The 25,391-nt window shown below is 42.8% G+C and overlaps 2 protein-coding genes across 2 annotated transcripts; one reads left to right on the forward strand and one right to left on the reverse strand.

Moving 5' to 3' along the window:
- The first annotated feature begins 133 nt into the window (after nucleotides 1–133).
- Nucleotides 134–3,280, forward strand: LOC110526238 (probable RNA polymerase II nuclear localization protein SLC7A6OS). Its single transcript, XM_021607033.2, has 5 exons — nucleotides 134–714; nucleotides 1,614–1,916; nucleotides 2,094–2,300; nucleotides 2,591–2,696; nucleotides 2,832–3,280. The coding sequence occupies exons 1-5, from the start codon at nucleotides 523–525 to the stop codon at nucleotides 2,942–2,944; spliced, it is 921 nt and encodes a 306-aa protein (XP_021462708.2). The 5' UTR covers nucleotides 134–522; the 3' UTR covers nucleotides 2,945–3,280.
- Nucleotides 3,281–3,333: 53 nt separating this feature from the next.
- Nucleotides 3,334–24,918, reverse strand: slc7a6 (solute carrier family 7 member 6). Its single transcript, XM_021607032.2, has 10 exons — nucleotides 24,792–24,918; nucleotides 11,898–12,464; nucleotides 11,179–11,304; nucleotides 10,920–11,064; nucleotides 10,408–10,531; nucleotides 9,884–9,987; nucleotides 7,723–7,819; nucleotides 7,299–7,448; nucleotides 6,933–7,116; nucleotides 3,334–5,168 (listed from the first exon to the last, which is right to left on the reverse strand). Exons 2-10 carry the CDS (start codon nucleotides 12,397–12,399, stop codon nucleotides 5,101–5,103), a joined length of 1,500 nt encoding a protein of 499 aa, XP_021462707.2. The 5' UTR covers nucleotides 12,400–12,464; nucleotides 24,792–24,918; the 3' UTR covers nucleotides 3,334–5,100.
- Nucleotides 24,919–25,391: the final 473 nt, after the last annotated feature.

The following is a 25,391-nucleotide window of genomic DNA, read 5'->3' on the forward strand; positions in this document are numbered from 1 at the left end:
AGAGGAAGATGGGTCAAGGGGGAGGGATCTTGAGAGGAGTGGTGTGAGTACTAGATCTGTACCAGTACAGAGGGATAGGCCAACAAGTGATATATGTTTCAGTGAGGTTGGATTTTTATTATTTATAGCAATGGTTATCAACTGTACTGCAGGGATGGAACATAAGTCACTGAATATTGGTGGCAGCTGCAAAGAGTTATTTGGGTCAGAAGAGTTACAAGGTGTTAATTGGTGGTGTCCCAACCTTTTAGGCTGTTGGCTTGAGGTAGGATTAAAAATATGTATTTAGTGGAGTAGGGTTAGATGGTAGGGTATGTGTTGATTTATGTATTTTATGATTATTTATTTTAAGTATAAGGAGTATACTCCAGTCTAGTAGGTGGCGGCAATGCAACATTTGTTGGATGCCAACCGCCGTAAAACCTAATCGAAGAAGATACCATAGTATTGGGAGAATCCTGCCTCCTCTTTCACAAGTGCGACTATAGCTAGCTAGTTACGGTAGTGCCAGCTGGAGCAGCCATGGATCCAAGCACCACTATTCTCCGGGTGAAAAGAAAGAGAGGAACTGACCCTGCCGATGCGTTGCTGCTTGCCTGTAAACGTATTCGGCCAGAGACCACATCCCAGACCGCTGGGGAAACTGTGCCTGAGCCCGATGATGTAGAGGTTGAGAATTCAGTCTTCAAACTCGTGGCAACCGTAGCGTCACAGGTATGGGCCGCTGTCAAACCACGGTTTTTTGTGGGCGCTGTACACAATCGGCTGGTGCTGTGCAAGACACTCAAGTCTGCTGTTTTAGTTTGGCTAGCTAGCTACCTAATGTATTTGATGTTAAACTAACTGTAGTTAGCTTATCAGCTGGTTAACGTTAGCTATATACATTGTATTTTCTCTTCAGCTCAAGTCATCCTTACTTAGGTAACTGGCTAGTTCGCTTTGTGTTGATTAGCAAGCGAGCTAGCTGGCTAACAACACAGATAGCTTGGTAACTATCGTTCGCGAGCTGGCCTACGTTTTCGTTAACTTCACAGCACCAGTATCTGGTGTACCTGTCTCTTGCACATCTGCCATTTCAAGATCATGGGACAATTATACATTTGTATATTTAGCTAGCTAGGAGGAGATAATCCTTCGCAACACCTGTTTGGGTAGAAAATAAGTTTTATTGGCTCCCGAGAGGCGTAGCGGTCTAAGGCACTGCAGCTCAGTGCTGGAGGCGTCACTACAGACGCTGGTTCGATTCCAGGCTGTATCACAACCGGCCGTGATTGGGAGTCCCATAGGGCGGCGCACAATTGACCCAGCGTCGTCCGGGTTTTCCCGGGGTAGGCGTCATTGTAAATAAGAATGGGTTCTTAACTGACTTGCCTAGTTAGTTAAATAAAAATATGAGTTGGCTGGTCATGGTCCAGAGTCAGTCATAGCTAGTTTCATAACCTATTGTTTTATTTTCAATGTAAAAGAGATCTTAATGTTTTCTTAGCACTTAGCACAGTTCTTGGTAGCTAAGTTTAATTTAGTGAACCTTTTCATGTAATGCACTGCCAGTCTTATTAGTCTCAACTGTCTTTGTTAGGATAACTGTTTCCCTACATTGTCACCATTCTTAGGATGCCCCAGTCCAGACACAGGTTCGTGAAGCACTGGCCCGCCCCCGCATGGCCCACGCCCTGCGCCCGTCAGGCAGCTCCCAGAGGATTGTGGGAGATCTGCGGAGCGTAAAGTGGAGCACCAGGCGGGAGGAGCGATACAGGATCCTCTCCAGCCATCGAGCAGGGATGCCTGCAGAACAGTCCCCCTCAACGCAGCCAGAGCCCACAGAGGAGCCAGGGAAAAATGCCTGGAGCCTGGGTGAAGTTCAGGTGTTTGACATCATCCAGGAAGATGGGGACCCGGACAAAGCACCTAGAAAGGTAGGTGTGAGCTGGGCTCCCCTAGCTAGAGCTGGGGAAACGTTCTATGTAAACGTATCAGTGCCCAGTTCCCATATGATGAATTCAGTGGATCCAGATTGTAGCCTACCTGCCACTGACACATAGGCCTAGTATTTGGATGGCTTGAATTTGATGCTTATTGTGACTGTTTCCCAGTTGCTGACCCCTGACCCAGAGACGATCCTGTGTAACTCGATGAAGATGCTCCGTGAGAAGCTGAGTGTGTCTGGAGAGGGTGTGGGTGTTGAGCATCGTGAACGGGAGGACGACTACGTGTATGACCTTTACTACCAGGAAACAGTCGCTGCAGGCTGGATCCAGGACATCCTGTCCGTCAGGCCCTACTCAGACGAGGGAGAGTTGGTAAGGGTCAAAAGTGTATCTTAGAACTAGTTTTTACAAACTTTATGCCCAAACTCAATCAATTGGGCTTCTCAAAAATATGGTTGCTGTGTTTGAACTTAAAAATAAATTAATTCAAATACAGCTGGCTCTCTCATTTAGATTTTTCACCCACACCACTTTCAATTCAAGTCCCACCTTGTTGCGGTGTTTCCAGACTCTATACACAGTAGCAATTGAGCATGGGACAAGGTTAGTATCTGAATAACATAAAATTATGCAGGAGGAATAACCTTTTCTTGGATTTCCAGGTGCCTGACTTGGTGGTGAATGAGGAAGTGTATGAGAATGAAGAGGGGAACTGGAGGAATGACTACCCAGATGAGGATGGCAGTGACAGAGAGGAGCGCTATGGAGGTAGGCTAGTACATTTATTTTGATTGTATGAAGTTCACAAAAGCTTCACACAATGATTATCAAAGCTCCCATAGTAAGGATAGTTGCATTACTAGTTTCTCTCCGAAACCTAATTTTGCCGTTCTCATCCTGAAGGGTCCTGGGAAGAGCACTCATACAGTCGGAGATCCTGGGACCAATACCAGGGCGAGGTGATGCAGGAGTTAGATGATGATGATGATAATGGAGACAAGGATGACTCTGACTGATCTCCAACTTTGAGCATTGGTGGTTGTCTTTTTTTACTGTGCAAGTGTTGGTGTGAATGTGTGGTAGATGTGTCGCACATAACTATGGTGTGCTTCTGGTTTAACTTGTATGTTGGTGAGATGGTTTGGACTGCGTGTTTGCATGTTGTGCATGGTAGTACGTACGTGTAAGCGTATGGTAGTGATTGTGCATCTGAAAGTGTGATACTATGTGTGGGTCTACATTCCCTGTCACACGGGAGCTTGTACTCTTGATGTGTGATGAAAGTGACTCCAAATCCCTTCTGTAAATATGTAGATGTGTATAAAATAAAGCTTTCAAAATAAATGTAAGACTTCCCAAAGAAATTGTGCATTATTGCTGTAATGAATGAAATTATACTGCAAACTGGTTAAGAAGTTTTATTAATAAAACCAATCTTCCATGGAATTAGTATTCAACAGGCAAACTGACAGCCAACTCATTCCTCATATTTAACTTATTCATGGGTAACAGCGTCTTTCATATTCACTGAATAACTATAAATATTGGCCCAGGAGATCCTTTGCATGGTTAACTTACAGGTACAATAAAGTTAACGTTCTGTTTAATTCACTGCTGCTGCCCTAATAGGCCCATCAAGTGATCCCAACTGTTGGTAAAGCTGACATGGCCTCAGTCACCATGGTCTTTGGAGGGTTACATTTGCCGTTGCTGAGATGAGTTGGCTATTGTACATTTTCAAAAGTAGTACAGAAGGTCTTTGTGGGTGGGATTCGGGCTTATGGATAAATAGTTTGCATACTACATTAACCTTACTAAGGTCAGTCAGCAGTTCACAGAAAAATGAGCATCTCATTACTGAAGTAACACCAGAAAGGAGGGCTGGGAAAAAAACCCACTGAACAACCATGTAGCAGCAGACGTTGAGTCATTGGTTCCCTTTTTCCAATAAACCATCATCCATAACTCAAAAGCTCCAAGAGAACAAGACCGTAGCATCACCTTTAAGAAATACATTTTAATATTTACGAAAACCGGTGTATTTGCATGTCCCTTCCGGATATGCAGACATACACTAAGTGTACAAAACATTAGGAACAACTTCCTAATATTGAGTTTTTGCCCTCAGAACAGCCTCGATTTGTCTGGCTTGAACTCTACAAAGGTGTCAAAAGCATTCCACAGGGAAGCTGGCTCATGTTGACTCCAATGCTTCCCACAGTTGTCTCAAGCTGGATGGATGGCCTTTTGGTGTTGGACCATTCTTGATACGGGAAAACTTGAGTGTGAAAAACCCAGTAGAGTTGCAGTTGACACTCAAACCGGTGTGCCTGACAGCTACTACCATACCCCATTCAAGGACATTTAAATATTTTGGTCTTGCCAGTTCACCCTCAATGGCACACATGCACAACCGATGTCTCAAGAATTTAAAAAAATCCTTATTTAACCTTTCTCATAACCATCATCTACACTGATTGAAGTGGATTTAACAGGTGACATCAATAAGGGATCATAGATTTCACCTGGACAGTCTCATGGAAAGAGCAGGTATTCCTAATGTTTTGTACACTCAGTGTATATGTATGACAGGCACGGCATATTAAAAAGTGCATACCTATACCCTCTGACATCAAAACAACCTCTATAGGTCATTCCATCACGAGATAAGAGATGTGCTGCCATCTTACATAGATCTCCAGCCTCTGAGAAGGGAGAGAACAACTCCATATGCTCTGATGCAGATCTCACCCCATACACCAGGCAAGGGACAATGATATGTCAGGAGATGGGGAGAAGTGAAACTTTGAGTAGGATAATGACGTAAGGAGAGGGGATGTCCCAGAGTCCTGGCCAGATGACCATGGCTTTTCTTGGGATCTGTCCTTGCCAAATGCTTAACTTCACATGAACCATCAGGCATCAGGTTGGCGACAGTGAAAAGCAACTGGAGTCCCACACTGTCACCTCTCTATACCTGTCTGTGCGTGTAAACGTGTGTATAGTGTCCCAAATTGTAAACTACAGACTAACATAGTAGTGAGACATTCTGGTAAAATTATTAAATATTCCCAGCTGAATTTCCATGAGTTGGTCCCATGTGTCTGTTTGTGAATTGCAAAGGGTGGTGGGTAACATGGTGGGAACTGTGTGTCATGGTTGGGAGTGAGGTTTACCCACTGATGTCCATCTCAGTGAGCACACAGAAACAGGTGAGCTGGGTAAAGCGTGTGAAAGAACCTAGCACAAGTGAAAGAAAGAGGGTTAGCGCAATCATTAAATTACTAAAAATGAAAATACTGTTTCCACATCTTTCAATGGAAACATTTTCAACTATCATACAAGACAGGAATATATACAGTGCCTTGCAAAAGTATTCGGCCCCCTTGAACTTTGCGACCGTTTGCCACATTTCATGCTTCAAACATAAAGATATAAAACTGTATTTTTTTGTGAAGAATCAACAACAAGTGGGACACAATCATGAAGTGGAACGACATTTATTGGATATTTCAAACTTTTTTAACAAATCAAAAACTGAAAAATTGGGCGTGCAAAATTATTCAGCCCCTTTACTTTCAGTGCAGCAAACTCTCTCCAGAAGTTCAGTGAGGATCTCTGAATGATCCAATGTTGACCTAAAGACTAATGATGATAAATACAATCCACCTGTGTGTAATCAAGTCTCCGTATAAATGCACTTGCACTGTGATAGTCTCAGAGGTCCGTTAAAAGCGCAGAGAGCATCATGAAGAACAAGGAACACACCAGGCAGGTCCGAGATACTGTTGTGAAGAAGTTTAAAGCCGGATTTGGATACAAAAAGATTTCCCAAGCTTTAAACATCCCAAGGAGCACTGTGCAAGCGATAATATTGAAATGGAAGGAGTATCAGACCACTGCAAATCTACCAAGACCTGGCCGTCCCTCTAAACTTTCAGCTCATACAAGGAGAAGACTGATCAGAGATGCAGCCAAGAGGCCCATGATCACTCTGGATGAACTGCAGAGATCTACAGCTGAGGTGGGAGACTCTGTCCATAGGACAACAATCAGTCGTATATTGCACAAATCTGGCCTTTATGGAAGAGTGGCAAGAAGAAAGCCATTTCTTAAAGATATCCATAAAAAGTGTAGTTTAAAGTTTGCCACAAGCCACCTGGGAGACACACCAAACATGTGGAAGAAGGTGCTCTGGTCAGATGAAACCAAAATTGAACTTTTTGGCAAACAATGCAAAACGTTATGTTTGGCGAAAAAGCAACACAGCTCATCACACTGAACACACCATCCCCACTGTCAAACATGGTGGTGGCAGCATCATGGTTTGGGCCTGCTTTTCTTCAGCAGGGACAGGGAAGATGGTTAAAATTGATGGGAAGATGGATGGAGCCAAATACAGGACCATTCTGGAAGAAAACCTGATGGAGTCTGCAAAAGACCTGAGACTGGGACGGAGATTTGTCTTCCAACAAGACAATGATCCAAAACATAAAGCAAAATCTACAATGGAATGGTTAAAAAATAAACATATCCAGGTGTTAGAATGGCCAAGTCAAAGTCCAGACCTGAATCCAATCGAGAATCTGTGGAAAGAACTGAAAGCTGCTGTTCACAAATGCTCTCCATCCAACCTCACTGAGCTCGAACTGTTTTGCAAGGAGGAATGGGAAAAAATGTCAGTCTCTCGATGTGCAAAACTGATAGAGACATACCCCAAGCGACTTTTTCACGCCCAATTTTTCAGTTTTTGATTTGTTAAAAAAGTTTGAAATATCCAATAAATGTCGTTCCACTTCATGATTGTGTCCCACTTGTTGTTGATTCTTCACAAAAAAATACAGTTTTATATCTTTATGTTTGAAGCCTGAAATGTGGCAAAAGGTCGCAAAGTTCAAGGGGGCCGAATACTTTCGCAAGGCACTGTATATATATATATATAAAAATCCGTCCTCATTTGGAAACAGGCTGAGGAAAGGGTCTTATTGAGAGAGGGTAACTCACGTAGTAACTTGGTAATGTAGGGTGGGCGTTTGGACTCGGGCAGGTGGATGCCCAGGAAGTAGACCGGCACTCCGGAGAGGGCAATGGCGATGCCAATGAGAGAATTGATGGTGTCACTGTACAGTGGCACTGCCACGAGGAACACAGTGCAACAACAGAAGATGATGGGGTACAACAGGGTCAACTGCACACAGGAACACATAGGGGAGACAAGCACAGACATGGAAGGAAGAAGGAAGGAGAAAATAACATTTAAATTGTTGCCTTACATGTAACTACGTGTCTTCCAAGAGATTTGATCTTTAGTCTATTAATTGATCAAGTATGAACATATTAGTTCACAAGTTGAGACAGTCAAGTTCTCACCTTGAGTGGTCTGGGTCTGTCTGGTTCCTTCCAGCGCAGGTAGATCTGCCCGGCGATAGACAGACCCATAAAGAACCAGTAGCTGAAGCTGTAGTAGTTGATCAGCTGGAAGACATCCTCTACAGTCAGGTAAACCAAGGCCATGGCACACTGTGGATACACAACAACAACAAAGAAGACACTGGTCAACAGAGGCAGGACGTATGACTCACCAGCAGGGAGAGACATGGCTCATCAGCATCATCCACACCAGATAGTTAGGAAGCTGCACTGGGCATGTCCATCCACCAGGTGTCAGCACTGACAGCAGCTTTGAGTTGATGTGGACAGTGGAGATGTTTCTACTTTGTTTGTTTAGCATAACAGTTGATGAAATTGTTCTAAAGTGTGCGATGTAAGTGATGTAAGGAAAGGGGGTGCTTACGTTGAAGAGCAGAGCAGGGACAGGAGTATACCTCTCTGCATGAATCATTGATAAGGCGTCCGGGAGGTGACCTTCACGAGCGCCCACGAAGAACAGCCTGCCAACGGCAGAGGTATCACTTAGTGCTGAGCGATTAGTGTTTTTTGTTTTGGTCGGTTCAGTTTCGTGTAGATTTTTAAAAAGATATAGATTTTTTTACATTAAATGCACTATGCATTATGTGGGTTGAACACCACAGAATAAAACAATTAATACAAGTCCCATGATGGTAGTGACTGCCCATTACTGCTTATCAATTATTAAAATCAGTTATTCACATTATTTTACTTAATAAAATATTTCATTTGATTCCAAGTCATCTCAATCGAGCTGCTGCCTATGCAGACTGACAAAATCACAATTGTAAAAGTTCTTCTAAGTAAATAAGGGTTTACTTTTATGACTGCTAAATACCAACTATCAATCACTTTTGATAATGTATTTTCAGGTAGAGATACCGCGAAGCAACTGCTCTCTACCCCTTTCGATTGCGCCTCTTCTATCTCTTCTCTCCCTCTCCGTGGTCATTGTAGTTAATTATCACGTTTTCTGCGCCAAACTATGTAGAACATTGGCCTACTGGTAACTATAACTCACTGCTACGTCACACAGTCCAGGCATGATCTGAAATTATGACTAGTGAAACTGCAGCCAATGTGTGCATTGAGCTCACAGGAAGAAGAAAAAAAAAAAAGGAAAAAAAAACGAACAAAATGGAATTCAAATAATTGAACAGATGTCGGTCAATTAGTTATTTTTCAAACAACTGACATTTCGGTTAATCACTCAGCACTAGCAGCCACTAGAGCATCTGGACAACATAATGGTAAATCTGTGGCACACAGCATACACTGTGGAATTGGCTATTTCAGCCACACCCATTGCTCACAGATGTATAAAATCGAGCACACAGCGATGCAATCTCCATAGACAAACATTGGCAGTAGAATGGCCTTACTGAAGAGCTGTGACTTTCAACATGCACCATCATAAGATGCCATCTTTCCAACAAGTCAGTAGGTCAACTTTCTACCCTGCTAGAGCTGCCCCAGTCAACTGTAAGTGGTGTTATTGTGAAGTGAAAATGTCTAGGAGCAGCAACAGCTCAGCCGTCTGTCCTCAGTTGCAACACTTATTACTGAGTTCCAAACTGCTTCTGGAAGCAACATCAGCAAAATAACTGTTAGTCGGGAGCTTCATGAAATGGGTTTCCATGGCCGAGCAGCCACACACAAGCCTAAGATCACCATACTCAATTTCAAGCGTCGGCTGGAGTGGTGTAAACCTCGGCGCCATTGGACTCTGGAGCAGTGGAAACGCGTTCTCTGGGGTGATGAATCACGCTTCACCAACTGGCAGTCCAACAGACAAATCTGGGCTTTGCAGATGCCAGGAGAACACTACCTGCCCGAATGCGTAGTGCCAACTTTAACATTTGGTGAAGGAAGAATAATGGTCTGGGGCTGTTTTTCATAGTTCAGGTTAGGACCCTTAGTTCCAGTGAAGGGAAATCTTAATGCTACGGCACACAATGACATTCTAGACGATTCTGTGCTTCCAACATTGTGGCAACAGTTTCAAGAAGGCCCTTTCCTGTTTAAACATGACAATGCCCCCATGCACAAAGCGAGGTCCATACAGAAATGGTTTCTCGAGATCGGTGTGGAAGAACTTGACTGACCTGCACAGAGCCCTGACCTCAATGAACACCTTTGAGATAAATTGAAACGCTGACTACGAGCCAGGCCTAATATCAGTGCCCAACCTCACTAATGTTCTTGAGGCTGAATGGCTGTAAGTCCCCGCAGCAATGTTCCAACATCTAGTGGAAAGCCTTCCCAGAAGAGTGGAGGCTGTTATGGCAGGAAATGGGGGACCGACTCCATATTAATGCCCCTGATTTTGGAACGAGACGTTCGACGAGCAGGTGTCCACATACTTTTAGTGTACCTCCATAGCCACTACCAGAAAACAACTCCAGCTGGTGTTTATTATAGAAGGTCACTGTAAAAACCATCGGAGTACAACATAACCAGATGGAACAATCGAGGCCTTAGACTGAACAGCAAGACCATAAAGCTTAGGGCAATGTATGGGAGAGCGAGCGTGTCACAGGATTTACCTGGATGCGGCGATAATAGATGAGTTTAGCCCTCCGTAACAGGACAGAGCCACAGCGATGGGGATGGTCCAGCTCATCACTCCCAGAGTGTGGTCCGCAAACGTCTACAGAGGAGAAGATAAAACATATTTCACACAGGATATAAAAAAAAAAACGCACACTTTTACACATGGCTAAAGAAAGATCCATATCTAAAACGGGAGTCTGTCGGACTCCAATTAAACATCCTGACTGTCAACGGGCCAGGCGGCCCAGCCCTGACACAGTCGCCTGAGGGTGAGCAGGTGCTTATAGAAACAAAGACAAACAGGCCTAAGAACAGAACATCAACTCAATGTATACATAAAACATTTTCAAAAAACAAGCAAGGGCATTTATCACATGGTAATTACTTCAACGTGTGGCACATTCCCAGAAATCAGAGCAGTAAGTAATCTGCCTTTCAACAGAGACCCATTGGCCCAATAAACTAAATAAAACCCATTCCGTGATATAAAAGTGAGCGCTCTCAATTCTGAACTCACCACAGCCACAGCGTCACTGGCGAGGATGGCACTCATGTCCAGCACGGCGTAGTAAGCCACATTAGTCATGATATATATGATCGTGACGATGGGCATGGAGATGGCAATGGACAGAGGCAGGTTCCTATGGGAACAGGGTCAAGAGGTCAAACATGATCATTCACACAGTATACGTCTCTCTTTGCTTTGGCATATACTCTAGCCGGAGTTAACTTGCTTAAACAAAACAGTGCAACATGGTGGTAAGGTTACATGTCAATGGCGTTAATGTGTGAACGTACATACGGTAGGTTCTACTTTGGAATAACACCCAGCTGCCAGCAATCACTATGGCACTCCATTATCTACCACTGCATTCACACATCCTTGTTACCAAAGCTTCCTCCAATTAGTAATGGAACCCAGTTACCGTTCTAGCAGGGGAGCGGAGCAGTTGGTCTAGTTACTGATGGACTATAGAGGCGGAAATCAAGCGGTATGTTTGGTACGTGTAGTCAGGACGTCATGAGTACCTCTCTGGGTCCTTGATCTCCTCGGTAACAAAGTTGAGTGTGTCCCAGCCCGAGTAGGAGAACAGGGCAGAGTACAGGGCCAAGGCAATGTCTCCTGGGTCTGTGGAAGAGCCCTGGAATGACGCCTCAAAGTTCACGGTGGATCCTGAGAGGAGGCAGACAATAATTACTATACAACCTCTCATGCAATGGGATAAAAAACGGATACGAAAATGAATCAACCGTAATGTGTTGGCAGCAGTGTTACAGTGTCACTGACCTTGGCATAGCTTCACTACGCCTGTGATGATGATGACGATGAGGGCAAGAACTTTGGCGTAAGTGAAGACATCCTGCACCCTGGTGCCCCACTTCACGTAGGCCGAGTTGATGAATGTCAGCAAACCTAGGGCCAACCAAAGACAGGAGTGTTCACACAACATCAGACGACTAGTACTTAGCAGAGGGCTGTTATAGATCAAAGACCAAATACTTTTACTGTGCTGTGAGAGTCTTTCAAAATCACAGAGCACTCATTCAATTAGTTGCATGTTACAATTCACAGGTCACATGGAGAGGACTCGAAGCTTCTTAACTCAAGAGTAGTTCTGCCCTGCCCTGTTCTGTTCTGTTCTGTTGGGCTGCTGTCTGTACAGATGCACAGCGCAGTGAGTGCACACGCATGCATGAAAACAGTTAGTGTATCAGTGAATCAGTTAATGTACCCTGTAACGCAGGAACAGTATGTACTAATTCTGCCTGTTGAAGTCACGTAGCGTTACTGAAATGGGTATGAGGTAGGAAGGTACTGGAAAACCTGAAGAGCAAGTCCTACTAAGAGCAATTTGAGAGCGTTCTAAGTTACTCAACTGGAATTAAACGGTCTGCTAATGTCCTATTTGCATTTTCAGAGTGTCCTTTGATCCTTCGTTTGCCATTCGTGAGAGAAGGATAAAGTGAAGCAGAGAGTGCCTAAGCGCGTCATAAGGGTTTACTCACATATGCAGGCGGCTGCGATGAGGCGCGAAGCTGAGTAGGGTGGCTCACACGTGGGGAAGAGCGGCTGCACCAGGTAGTTAGCGAACGTTATGGCGATGACTGCCTGACTGGTGGGCTCAATGATGAGCAGTGATGTCCACAGGCGAATAAAGGCAATGAATGGACCAAAGGATTCCAGGATATAGGCATAGCTGGCCCCGGACTTGGTGATGGTGGTGCCCAGCTCTGCGTAACACAGAGCGCCGACCACTGAGAATATTCCACCGACGGCCCAGATGACCAGCGACAGGCCGTAGGAGGCGCTGTAGATGAGCACGCCCTTGGGAGACACGAAGATGCCCGAGCCAATCATGTTGCCTACGATGAGGCTGACTCCGTTGAGCAGGGAGATCTCCTTCTTCATCTGCATGCTTTCTTTAGCCTGCTCGGGGGCCACGGCGTCTGTGTCGACGGGGTGCGAGGAGCTCTCGTTCAGCTTCCTGGACTCGTCCCGGTTCTCCATGCTGGGACTGTCTGGGGGCCTGGCTACTTCTGGGAAGAGGGTCCCTCTGATTGGGTGCCACCTGCCTTAAGAGACAAGAAAGGGGAAGATGGAGGATTTGAGATTTGAGAGAGAAAGAGAGAGAGAGAGAGAGAGAGAGAAAACTGGTGTAGCTAATGCCTCTGAAGCAGGCAGAGAGCGTGGAGTGGTCTAATCCAAATGTATTCCATCTACTCTCTAGACCCACTCCCTGGTGTAGCAAACACACCCACAGCTCTGTGGGCCAATGCGCCCATCATCTCACACCTATGTCTAAATTGTATTACTTTTTATTTAAGAAATTATTTTGACAATAACCCAATTTTATCGTCTATGGCAATGTTTGACAGCCATCGTCGATGTTGACGACATTGCGATGTCACAAAACAACAGGTTTAGTCTATTTGAATTTGTGCATTTTATATATAAGTCAACAGATACATTATTTAGCCTATAACAATCTTTAACACTTGAATGAACATTGATTTAGGCAACAAAAAAACAAAACAAGGCCTATTTTGCCTGTCAAACTGTAAAAATCCTTTCATATAGGCCTCCAAATTAGAGAATAAATAAAGTAGCCTAAACACAATAAGTACAAAAAATAACCTAAATTAGTGCAAAAAAAACCTGTGCAAATAAATCATTCAAAGTTTGACAGAATATTCCAGCCTATCCTATAGGCTATGTCTTTCGATTAAGATTAATCTGGATTTGAATGAAAAAAATGAAATTGAAAAAAGTGTAATGAGTTTTTTTTTTTACCATGTCTCAGGCCCCATAAAAGGTTTCTGGCGAGGAACACCAGCATGTCCACCCAGTGGCGAACTCAGCAGGATGACGGACTTGTAAATACTTAGCCCAGAGTATTTTTTTTATACAGGAGTAATAAAGGTCTAGTTCACTCATTTTGTGGGGGGACCCTCACACCCCTACTTCCCACAGCTATGCTGATATGAGTATTTTTATGGACAATAGTACATGGTCCAACCAAAATGCAGCCTAGACTAAACCTTTAAATAGGTTTAACACCGTTTAGGCCTAGCAATGTGTCCTTTACATATTTTGGTTCTTCCTGCCGGTCAATTGACACCTCCGTGTGCACCCCCAAGAGAGAAAAAAAAAAGATACGATTGAATCTCCACAATATTTGTCCAGGAACTTGCAGGTGCCTTGGTGGAAGAGCGGGGAAACACCTCACAGCAAGAACTGGCAAATCTGGTGCAGTCCATGAGGATGAGATACACTGCAGTACTTAATGCAGCTGGTGGCCACACCAGATACTGACTGTTACTTTTGATTAATGTGTCCCTTTGTTCAGGGACACATTATCCCATTTCTGTTAGTCACATGTCTGTGGAACTTGTTCAGTTTATGTCTCAGTTGGTGAATCTTGTTATGTTCGTACAAATATTTACACATGTTAAGTTTGCTGAAAATAAACACAGTTGACAGTGAGAGGACGTTTCTTTTTTTGCTGCTTATATACATTTTTTTGCTGTTTATATACATTTTACGGACACGAGGTATTTCATAATCGTTGTTTTTTAATCCCATCCTTTAATCCCATCAACCCCTTCCATCCATCTCTGAATCTGTAATGTTTGAATTTCCCACTTTAATTACATAACAATTAAAAACATTATTGCGGCCAGCCTGCATTCTAAATAGCAGCATTGCGATACCGTAGGCCTGTAACTACGTGAAACATAAACGTTAGGCTTAACATTAGAAAATGACGACCAATTAAATAAAAATGTACCCATTAAAGCAAAGCTATAGGCTACTTCAAGCCCTAGCACCACATAAACTGATAGGCAGCAGCGTAGACGTCACAATTTCAGATCCATGGTGAGCGATCGGTAGTCTATACTTTGAGTGGCTGACGCAAACTCTAACCTGAGAAACTGCGCTATGCCAGTGGGCCCACTCATGGGCTGCATTCCGAAACACTTAAAAAAGACACACCCTATTCCCTTAGGCCTCAAATTGAATTATGGGGTGTTTCATGCCCTCGAAGTGAACATAATTGTACACTTGTAAACTCCGTTAAAAACGAGGGCTGAGGGGCTTACGTTAAAAACGGACGAAAAATACGGCCGCGGGAATTCCCCCAAGGGCATAGAACATTGTGTTTAGGGCCGAAGGCGGTCTACTTTGAGTTGTTTGAAATGCAGTCATGGTATGTATGATAACATCACATCCTGGCTCTTAATGCCCTCTACAGTGCAGTCAGTGCTGGGGCAGGGCTGTACATTCCATGTGATGAATGTGTGAAATGCATAAAAATAAATGCGCTTAACTGATTGCATCAATGAGGACAAATATCTCTGATATAACTGCACTCTGTCAATAACTAGGCATGACTTATTCTACGATTATACCATCTGCTTGTCAAGAGATTGACAATATGCTTGGCCTATCATGAGGGTGTCTGTGTGAGTTAGAAGTAACATTAGCGGAAAATGGCTAACCTTGGGTGTAGGCAGTTATAATGAGTTGCGGGAGACGCATACAGAACGTAGTGTAGAGAACAAACACTCTTTTGTTAGATAACAGGAGCCAGGTGTGTAATAACTGTATCGAGAGTATGAGCGCATAGATATTCTACACAGCTACAATGCCTGACCGCTGAAGCGCCTAGGGGGCTGGGACCAGCTCGTGCGCCAACAATCAACGATAGGCTGAGTGAGTTTAAACCACGCCCAGTCTCTACTCTGACAGGACGGCTCGGAAGCAGGAACTACTTCTGTCAGAGTATATTATAATAACTTTGTCAGGAACAAGTCAGTTCTCTGTTCTACCCTGCGTGGTGTTACAGCGGACCCGTGTATACAAAAATTGCATTTACCACTTATTGCTTAGCTAATAAAAAAGTACATAGTTTACAATCGGTGACTCAGTGTCATATTTATCCTGATTCCAGATTAAATTGACGCAACCCTTAACAGTAACCAAAAGGTTGCAAGTTAAAATCCCCGACAGGCAGTTAACCCACTGTGCCGTCATTGAACATAAGAATTTGTTCTTAACGGACTTGCCTAGTTAAATAAAAAGTTTTTTTTTTAAATATATTTTTAAATTAAGCATAATTACTTTTTACCATATCATTTTGATGAAGACAGGTGAGAGGTAAACAGACTTCTTTGAATGAAATTAAATGTATGAATTGCTCAGAAAGGTAACGTGAGTGTAAGGGTGGGAGCCCCATGCAGCCCCATGTGCTGAAAGTGAGCGCCTTGAAGGAATAGAGTTGCCATATTTGCATGGGACGGTCTGCAATATTCCCTCTAAACTGCGCAGGCACGCAGCTCCCCTCAGACTAACACGACAAAGAAATATCAGCACGATATTGAATTTCACTCAACTTTTCCCCTTTGGTTAACACCGTCAACATATCGCTCAACTGAGATGATTGTGGACTTCAGGAAACAGCAGAGGGAACATCCCCCTATCCATATCGATGGAACAGTAGTGGAGAGGGTAGTAAGTGAAGTTCCTCGGCATACACATCACAGACAAACTGAATTGGTCCACCCACACAGACAGTATCGTGAAGAAGGCGCAGCAGTGCCTCTTCAACCTCAGGAGGCTGAAGAAAGTTGGCTTGTCACCAAAAGCACTCACAAACTTCTACAGATGCACAATCGAGAGCATCCTGTCGGGCTGTATCACCGCCTGGTACGGCAACTGCTCCGCCCACAACCGTAAGGCTCTCCAGAGGGTAGTGAGGTCTGCACAACGCATCACCGGGGACAAATTACCTCCCCTCCAGGACACCTACACCACCCGATGTCACAGGAAGGCCATAAAGATCATCAAGGACAACAACCACCCGAGCCACTGCCTGTTCACCCCGCTATCATCCAGAAGGCGAGGTCAGTACAGGTGCATCAAAGCTGGGACCGAGAGACTGAAAAACAGCTTCTATCTCAAGGCCATCAGACTGTTAAACAGCCACCACTAACATTGAGTGGCTGCTGCCAACACACTGACTCAACTCCAGCCACTTTAATAATGGGAATTGATGGGAATTGATGTAAAATATATCACTAGCAGCTTTAAACAATGCTACTTAATATAATAATGTTTACATACCCTACATTATTTCTCATATGTATACACTGTACTCTATATCATCTACTGCATCTTTATGTAATACATGTATCACTAGCCACTTTAAACTATGCCACTTTGTTTACATACTCATCTCATGTGTATATACTGTACTCGATACCATCTACTGCATCTTGCCTATGCCGCTCTGTACCATCACTCATTCATATATCTTTATGTACATATTCTTTATCCCTTTACACTTGTATAAGGTAGTAGTTTAGGAATTGTTAGCTAGATTACTCGTTGGTTATTACTGCATTGTCGGAACTAGAAGCACAAGCATTTCGCTACACTCGCATTAACATCTGCTAACCATGTGTATGTGACAAATAAAATTTGATTTGATCTGTGGGAATTGCTCGAGTCAACCAATTAGCCACTTTCAATGTAACATACCAAAACAAAAATGAACTATGCAAGACTTAGTATGCAAATCTAACTGCAAAATATTTTCATGTAGGTAGAGCGCATCAGAGTAGGAATCTATTGCATTGAAAGGCATGACTCAGTACTCTCACCATAACCAATCAGAGCTGTAGTAGGCCTATATGCAAATAGCCATTGATGGATCTGTGCCGTTCACTTTGAAATACCTGTTTACAGCATGAGCGGCTGAGAATAGATGAACTTGTTTTGAGATTATGTAGCCACCTATGCACATTTGTTCATATGCTTTGCTAGTTCTTGAGTTAATTGCCCAGTTATAGCTCATTTCTAGTCAACAATGGGGTAGTGGTTGCTTCCTTCAAGAGCACAAAAATGTGTGCATTGCTAGCTTTCTTTGAAAAGTTAGTCAGGTAAAGAGCTTTTTTTTTATGTCTTAAAGGGGCAGTGATGTATTGAGACTGGCTACTTAACTTATTCAAGACAAAAGGCTACTAGTTTACTCCAATTAGGAGAGGGGTGGTAGGGTTAGGGGAAAATAATAAAGGAACCATAATTTGTATGATTCTCTGTAATGGGAATAATAATGCCATTTATTTTGTAAAGTGGTTTCTTGCATGAAAACAAGAACATTCAGCCACCTCCTTGTCTGAAGGACAAGTGGATAAACATGTTAATGTCAAGCCCTGCATTGTCCTTATGGAGTGTAGGCCTATATTGAACACCATCCATTTGCTACTGTAGACAATGACAGAACGGCTATTTCCATGTTAAAGTGTTATGGGATGCATTTTTCTCCATTGTTTTTGATGGTAGGCCACTCTGGTAGGCCTACATTAGGATCAAATAGCCACAGTAGCTTACTTGGTCACTTAAAACTAACTTAAAGCGGGTACAGCCTCAGTGTTCACACGCGGCAGAAGTTGCACTGAATTTTCACAACACTCAAGTTTGCGCTCAGCAGAGCTGAAATTTCCTGTCCTGAAAAAAAATTGAGGGAACATTGACTGTCATTCCACTAAGATATGCACTATACATGCGGACTGTGAGAGAAAAAGAGGTGTCAATATCCACATCCCCACAGGTGGTTATTTGAACCTGGAACAAAACAGGAGTTGTGTTTCTGAACCGCCCTGTCTGGAAGGGGCTCTGCTTTGGTTTCTCCTCATGAAATAATGTACAGATTCTCACACCGATGAGGTGTATACAGTATCAATGACATATCAAACCTTGGTGCTATATAATGGAATGGTTTCATTTTGAAGTATACCAGTATGGATTTTTACAATTCAGTCGATAAGGTTATTTTGATACAGTGCTAAATAAATGAAAAGTTGGATAACTTCACTGCCATTTCTGTCCTATGTTGGTTGGTTTGGTTGACTATAAAACAAATCAGAATGGAGAAAAAACATTTAAACCACTTTGAATAAAATTACATCCTAGGGTCATGCTGCAGTACTCTTGAAACATATTTAGAACTTCAATTATTCAGAAAAATGAAATACCGTCAAAAGTAAAATATTGTGGACATTACATGACCAAAAGTATGTGGACACCTGCTCGTGTCAAACATGTCATTCCAAAATCATGGGCATCAATATGGAGTTGGTCCCCCCTTTGCTGCTATAACAGCCTCCACTCTTCTGAGAAGGCTTTCCACTAGATGTTGGAACATTGCTGCGGTGACTTGCACCCATTCAGCCACAAGAGCATAAGTGAAGTCGGGCACTGATGTTGGCCGATAAGGCCTGGCTCGCAGTCGGCATTCTATTTCAATATGTTCAATGGGGTTGGGCTCTGAGCAGGCCAGTCAAGTTATTCCAAACCATTTCTGTATGCCATGTTGAAACAGGAAAGGGCCTTCTTGAGACTGTTGCCACAAAGTTGGAAGCACAGAATCGTCTAGAATGTAATTGTATGCTGTAGCGTTAACATTTCCCTTCACTGCAACTAAGGGGCCTAGCCAGAAGCATGAAAAACAGCCCCAGACCATTCTTCCTCCTCCAAAAGACTAATGTTGGCACTATGCAGTCGGGCAGGTAGTGTTCTCCTGGCATCCGCCAAACCCAAATTCATCTGTCAAACTGCCAGATGGTGAAGCGTGATTCATCACTCCAGAGAACGCGTTTCCACTGCTCCAGAGTCCAATGGCGGCAAGCTTTACATTACTCTAGCTGATGCTTGGCATTGCGCATGGTGATCTTAGGCTGCTTGGCCATGGAAACCCATTTCATGAAGCTCCCGACAAACAGTTCTTCTGCTGATGTTGGAAGTCGGTAGTGAATGTTGCAACCGAGGACAGACGATTTTTACACGCTACGCACTTCAGCACTCGGTGGTCCCGTTCTGTGAGCTTGTTTGGCTTACCACTACATGGCTGAGCCGTTGTTGCTCCTAGATGCTTCTACTTCACAATAACAGTACTTACAGTTGTACGGGGGCAGCTCTAGCAGGGCAGAAATTTGACGAACTGACTTGTTGTTAAGGTGGCATCCTATGACGGTGCCACGTTGAATGTCACTGAGCTCTTCAGTAATACCACTACTGTCAATGTTGGGCTATGGAGATTGCATGACTGTGTGCTCAATTTTATACAGCTGTCAGCAACAGGTGTGGCTGAAATGGCAGAATCCACTAACTTGAAGGGGTGTCCACAGATACACAAAAGTAATGTATTTTGGCCATTTCGCCCAGCACTATGGGATGGTGTATCACCCTGGAAACACCATGCCACAGCAGTACAGCCCAGTCAGCCCAGACACAACGGTGGTCGTCCTGATCACCGATGACGTTGAGATGGCCTAAATGGAGGAAGTCAAGATACCTGGCCGTGTGGTGCCAGAACAACCTCTCCCTCAAAAGTCAGACAAAGGAGTTGATCGTGGACGACAGAAAACAGAGGGCCGAGCATGCCCCTAATCACATCGACGGGGCTGTAGTGTAGACGGTAGAGAGCTTCAAGTTCCCTGGTGTCCACATCATTAAGGATCTATCATGGTCCAAACACACCAACACAGTCATGACGTGGGCACAACATCTCTTCCCCCACAGGAGGCTGAAAAGACTTTGCATGGGCCCTTAAATCCTCAGAAAGTTCTACAGCTGCACCATTGAGAGCATCTTGACTGGCTGCATCACCGCTTGGTATGGCAAATGCTCGGCATCCGACTGCAAGGTGCTACAGAGGGTAGTGTGTACGCCCCAGTACGTCACTGGGGCCAGGGTCCCTGCCATCCAGTACTTCTATACCAGGCAGTGTAAGATGAAGGCCCTAAAAATGGTTGAAGACTCCAGCCACCAAAGTCGCAGTCTGTTCTCTCTGCTACCGCACAGGAAGCGGTACCTGAGTGCCAAGTCTGGGACTAAAAGTCTCCTGAACAGCTTCTACCCCAAAGCCATAAGACTGCTGAAGAGGTTAATTGAATGGCTACCCGGGCTCTCTGCTTTTCAGCCCGTACATAGTACTTCAATCAATCACCCCAACTACCCCAGTACACTGACTCGGTACCGGTACTCCTTGTATATAGCCACGCTATTGTTATTTTATTGTATTACTTTTCTTTTTATCCATTTGTTAATTTTCATACTTTTTAACTGCATTGTTGGGAAAGGGATAGTAAGTAAGCGTTTCACAGTAAAGTCTACATTTGTTTTATTTGGCGCATGTGACAAATACAATTTGATTTGACAGTGGCCATGACACTGAATTAGACATTAAGTCCTGTGTTGCTGAGCGGGTGTGTCCGGTCTGTGAGTCATGTTCTTATGGCACAGGGCCAGCAGATCCTCAGTGCTTTGCACTTTGAATGGCTTCTGTACTGTTACTGCTACAGGATCTGATGGCTATTGTTTTGCTCTTGTTTTTGCAAAAAGGAGTGAGTTAGTGTTGCGAGTCAATGCCTGGATATCAGAGGTTTCATTTATTCACCCTGATATAGGGCTTAGCGATATAGCCAAAATATCAAAGCACAATATTTTTCTTATCTTTGACGGTATTTGATGTTTCTGAATATTAAAAGCACAAAATATATGTTTCATGAGTAGTGCATGACAACCAATTAATTCTAAGTGGTTTAATTGGGATTTATCCATTCTGATTGTCCTAGTTTGGTTGAGTATAAAACAAAGTTGACAGTGAACTAGTCCAATTTGTCCAACTTTTAATTTATTTAGCACTGTATCAAAAATAACTTTATAGACAGTATTGCAAAAAAAAAAAAAAATTATTGTACCGGAATGTGGATCTGTACCAGTATGCGGATCAATACCACTGTACCTTAAAAAGACACATATATATATATATATATATATATATATATATATATATATATATATATATATATATATATATATATATATATATATATATATATATATATATATATATATATATATATATATATATATATATATATATATATACATACACACACACACACATATTACACACACACACAGTGGGGCAAAAAAGTATTTAGTCAGCCACCAATTGTGCAAGTTCTCCCACTTAAAAAGATGAGAGAGGCCTGTAATTTTCATCATAGGTACACTTCAACTATGACAGACAAAATGAGAAAAAAACAGCACATGGCCCATTCATTCTTTCCTTTACACAGATCAGTCGTCCTGGTCCCAGCCCCGAAGCATGATGTTTCCACCCCCATGCTTCACAGTAGGTATGGTGTTCTTTGGATGCAACTCAGCATTCTTTGTCCTCCAAACACGACGAGTTTTTACCAAAAGGTTCTATTTTGGTTTCATATGACATTCTCCCAATCTTCTTCTGGATCATCCAAATGCTCTCTAGCAAACTTCAGACGGGCCTGGACATGTACTGGCTTAAGCAGGGGGACATGTCTTGCACTGCAGGATTTGAGTCCCTGGCGGCGTAGTGTGTTACTGATGGTAGGCTTTGTTACTTTGGTCCCAGCTCTCTGCAGGTCATTCACTAGGTCCCCCCGTGTGGTTCTGGGATTTTTGCTCACCGTTCTTGTGATCATTTTGACCCCACGGGGTGAGATCTTGCATGGATCCCCAGATCGAGGGAGATTATCAGTGGTCTTGTATGTCTTCCATTTCCTAATAATTGCTCCCACAGTTGATTTCTTCAAACCAAGCTGCTTACCTATTGCAGATTGTCTTCCCAGCCTGGTGCAGGTCTACAATTCTGTTTCTGGTGTCCTTTGACAGCTCTTTGGTCTTGGCCATAGTAGAGTTTGGAGTGTGACTGAGGTTGTGAACAGGTGTCTTTTATACTGATAACAAGTTCAAACAGGTGCCATTAATACAGGTAACGAGTGGAGGACAGAGGAGCCTCTTAAAGAAGAAGTTACAGGTCTGTGCGAGCCTTGCTTGTTTGTAGGTGACCAAATACTTATTTTCCACCATAATTTGCAAATAAATTCATTAAAAATCCTACAATGTGATTTTCTGGATTTTTTTTTCTAATTTTGTCTGTCATAGTTGAAGTGTACCTATGATGAAAATTACAGGCCTCTCCTCTTTTTAAGTGGGAGAACTTGCACAAGTTATATATTGAGATTAAGGTCAGCCTCAGCCCAGAATTATACTTTTACTGAAAAGAAAGGCTGATAATATAGTAGATCCATAGTCATTACTTTCCTTTGTGAAATATATATTTTGCCCAGCCTTACCACCATACTCACAAGGTCTATACACAAAGGAAAGTAATGACTATGGATCTACTATATTATCAGCCTCTCTTTTCAGTAAAAGCATAATTCTGGGCTGAGGCTGACCTTAATCTCTCATGGACAGACTTTGTAATCATAAATGAAGCATCTCACCAATGTTCCCTCAATTTTTTTCCCTGGCACTGAGCACATTTCCGGTCTGCTGAGCGCAAGTTTGAACGTTGTGAAAATTCTGTGCAACTTCCAGCACGCATTTACTGTGAACACTGAACCCGCTTTAAGTTACAGTTTCAACAGTGGCCAAGAAGGTTGTTGTGGCTATTTCATCATAATGTAGGCCTAACAGAGTGGCCTACCATCAAAAACAAATGGAGAAAAAGGCATCCCATAACACTAACATGGAAATAGCTGTTCTGTCATTCAGTCTACAGTGGCAGCAAATGTGTGGTGTTCAATGTAGGCCCACATTCCATGAGATCTTATTAAAGGTTAAAGGCTTATCATTAACCTGTTTATCCACTTGTCCTTCAGACAAGGAGATGACTGAAAATGTGTTTGATAAAATAAAATTCATTATTATCCCTTTTCATTATTATAGGGAAACAGACATATTATGCTACCCTCTGCCTATTGGCTACTTAGCTTATTCAAGACAGTCATAAAAATACAACACTGCCCTTTTAAGACATAAAAAAAGCTCTTTACCTGACTCGCTTTTCAAAGATGTCTAGAAATGCACACATTTTGTGCTCTTCTAGGAAGCAACCACTCTCCCATTATTGACTAGAAATGAGCTATAACTGGGATAATACCTCACTAACTAGCAAAGAATATGAACAAACGTGCACAGGTGGCTACATGCAGCTCTCTCTTTGTTATCAAAACAAGTGCATCTACTGGCAACCACTCATGCTATTAACAGTCCAGGTTAAAGTGAATGGCACAGATCCATATATCAAATCAAACTGTATTGGTCACATACACATGGCTAGCAGATGTTATTTTGAACTGTGGCACACCTTGATTGGATGTAAAATTATGCAGCACATCTAAAATGTTCCTCATTTATTTAGTGGTAATGACCTCCATCTCATCTGATCCATAATGCAATCTATTTTCTGTGACAATTTTAATGTAAATTGATTACATAGGGTTTATTTGAAATATTTTCATAGTTTTGATAGTTCCTTACTCATGATGGTCAATTTGTGTATACCCCTTTAAGAGTGTCATGCCAGAAAGAAGAAAATGTAGCTCAGGTAAAATCGGTTTGGGCAACAAATGACAAGGCCGTGCTTAGTTTGTTTGTTTGGCAGGCGCTGTGGAATAGCTACAGTTAGCCCAGAGCCATATATTAAGAAATACATAACTCTGGCTAAACCTAAATCAGATTTGCCTGTGCTAATGGTTTTCACAGACAAAGTAAAATTATACAAATTTAACAACAGCCTGAGCGCACTGGATACAGATGTAGCCATGTTCCTTTGAACGTATTATCGGACCAGCACTAGGGCGCTCAAGTCAAAATGACCTGTGCATTCCGCAAAAGTCTGCGGCACACCTGAGTTCCTCAAGCCACATCGGTGAACAGCGGCACACCGGTTGGAAACTACTGCTCTAACGTACTGTTACTTTACTCAAATTAAACTCAACTGTACGGTACTCTCTCTACTGTAGTGCACTTTACTGAATTCAATTAATTTAACTGGACTGTGCTGTCCAAACTTGTGAAACAGGCTTTTAAACATCCGGAAAAATAAGTATTCTAGGTGTCTTTTCAACGTAATTTAGCTTACTGAGTACATTGTTACCCTGGGGATGGTTGTCAGATTGTGACACCCCCATGCCAATTAGATGTTCGTTACCGCATGGCTTGATCTACCACATTTGTATCTTAAAATTATTACACAGCAAGCCCTGGATTTTGAGTAAACACTGTGACAACCAACCCCGGGTTCCCCTACAGGGAAATCGTGGATTTTAATTTGTGCCTTAATGAGATTGTTTTAGAAGCAGACCAAAATCAATATCGATATGTTTACTGTAATGTCCAGTGAACCCTATGGAAACGCAAAGGACCAGTTATCTTTTCCATCTTCTTGCCAGGAAATAACAACCCCCTTTGTCCTACATGGCAGGTAGGCTGTGAATCAGGCATTTACGCGGACTAGTGAAATTAGTAACAGCTACATTCGTATCGGCTATTTGTCTTACCTTTTTATTGTTTTCTGGTTATCGCGATAGACGACCTGCCAAGATGTGTGTGTGGTTGCGGCATCCTCACTGAGCACACAGCAGACTAAATTATCATAGTCACGTGACGGCGGCAATAAATGATCACGTGAATGGATACAGTCGCTGTCAAATACAGTGTACTAGAACACTTGTCTATTTATTTTCTTCAAAAATAAGTTTTAAAATATACATATATATATATATACACAGACTTTGTGTTCACAGTGTATTTGTTTGATTTACAACTGCACTGGACCAATAAACAAAAATGAAGAAAAACAAATGACCTAGAATGAATTATTCAGATTTCAAATGAAATTCATTTGGTTGGAGGGAAGTGAACTGATTCTCATTTACTGTGTAATTTATCTCACCGGTGGTAATTTGCAGGTGCCGTCAGGGTGAAAATAGCAATTCAACCAGTTTTGAAATGAGAAAACACCCACTGGGCACAGATGACAGTCGTGTATTCTACATTGGTTCAACGTAATTTCATTGAAATTGTGTGGAAACATCATTGATACATATTGATATATATTGCCCACTGTGTGTGTGCCCAGTGGGCAATATATTTGAGCG

The sequence above is a fragment of the Oncorhynchus mykiss genome, chromosome 6 (assembly GCF_013265735.2).
Source record: "Oncorhynchus mykiss isolate Arlee chromosome 6, USDA_OmykA_1.1, whole genome shotgun sequence".
In the NCBI taxonomy this organism is placed as follows: Eukaryota; Metazoa; Chordata; class Actinopteri; order Salmoniformes; family Salmonidae; genus Oncorhynchus; species Oncorhynchus mykiss.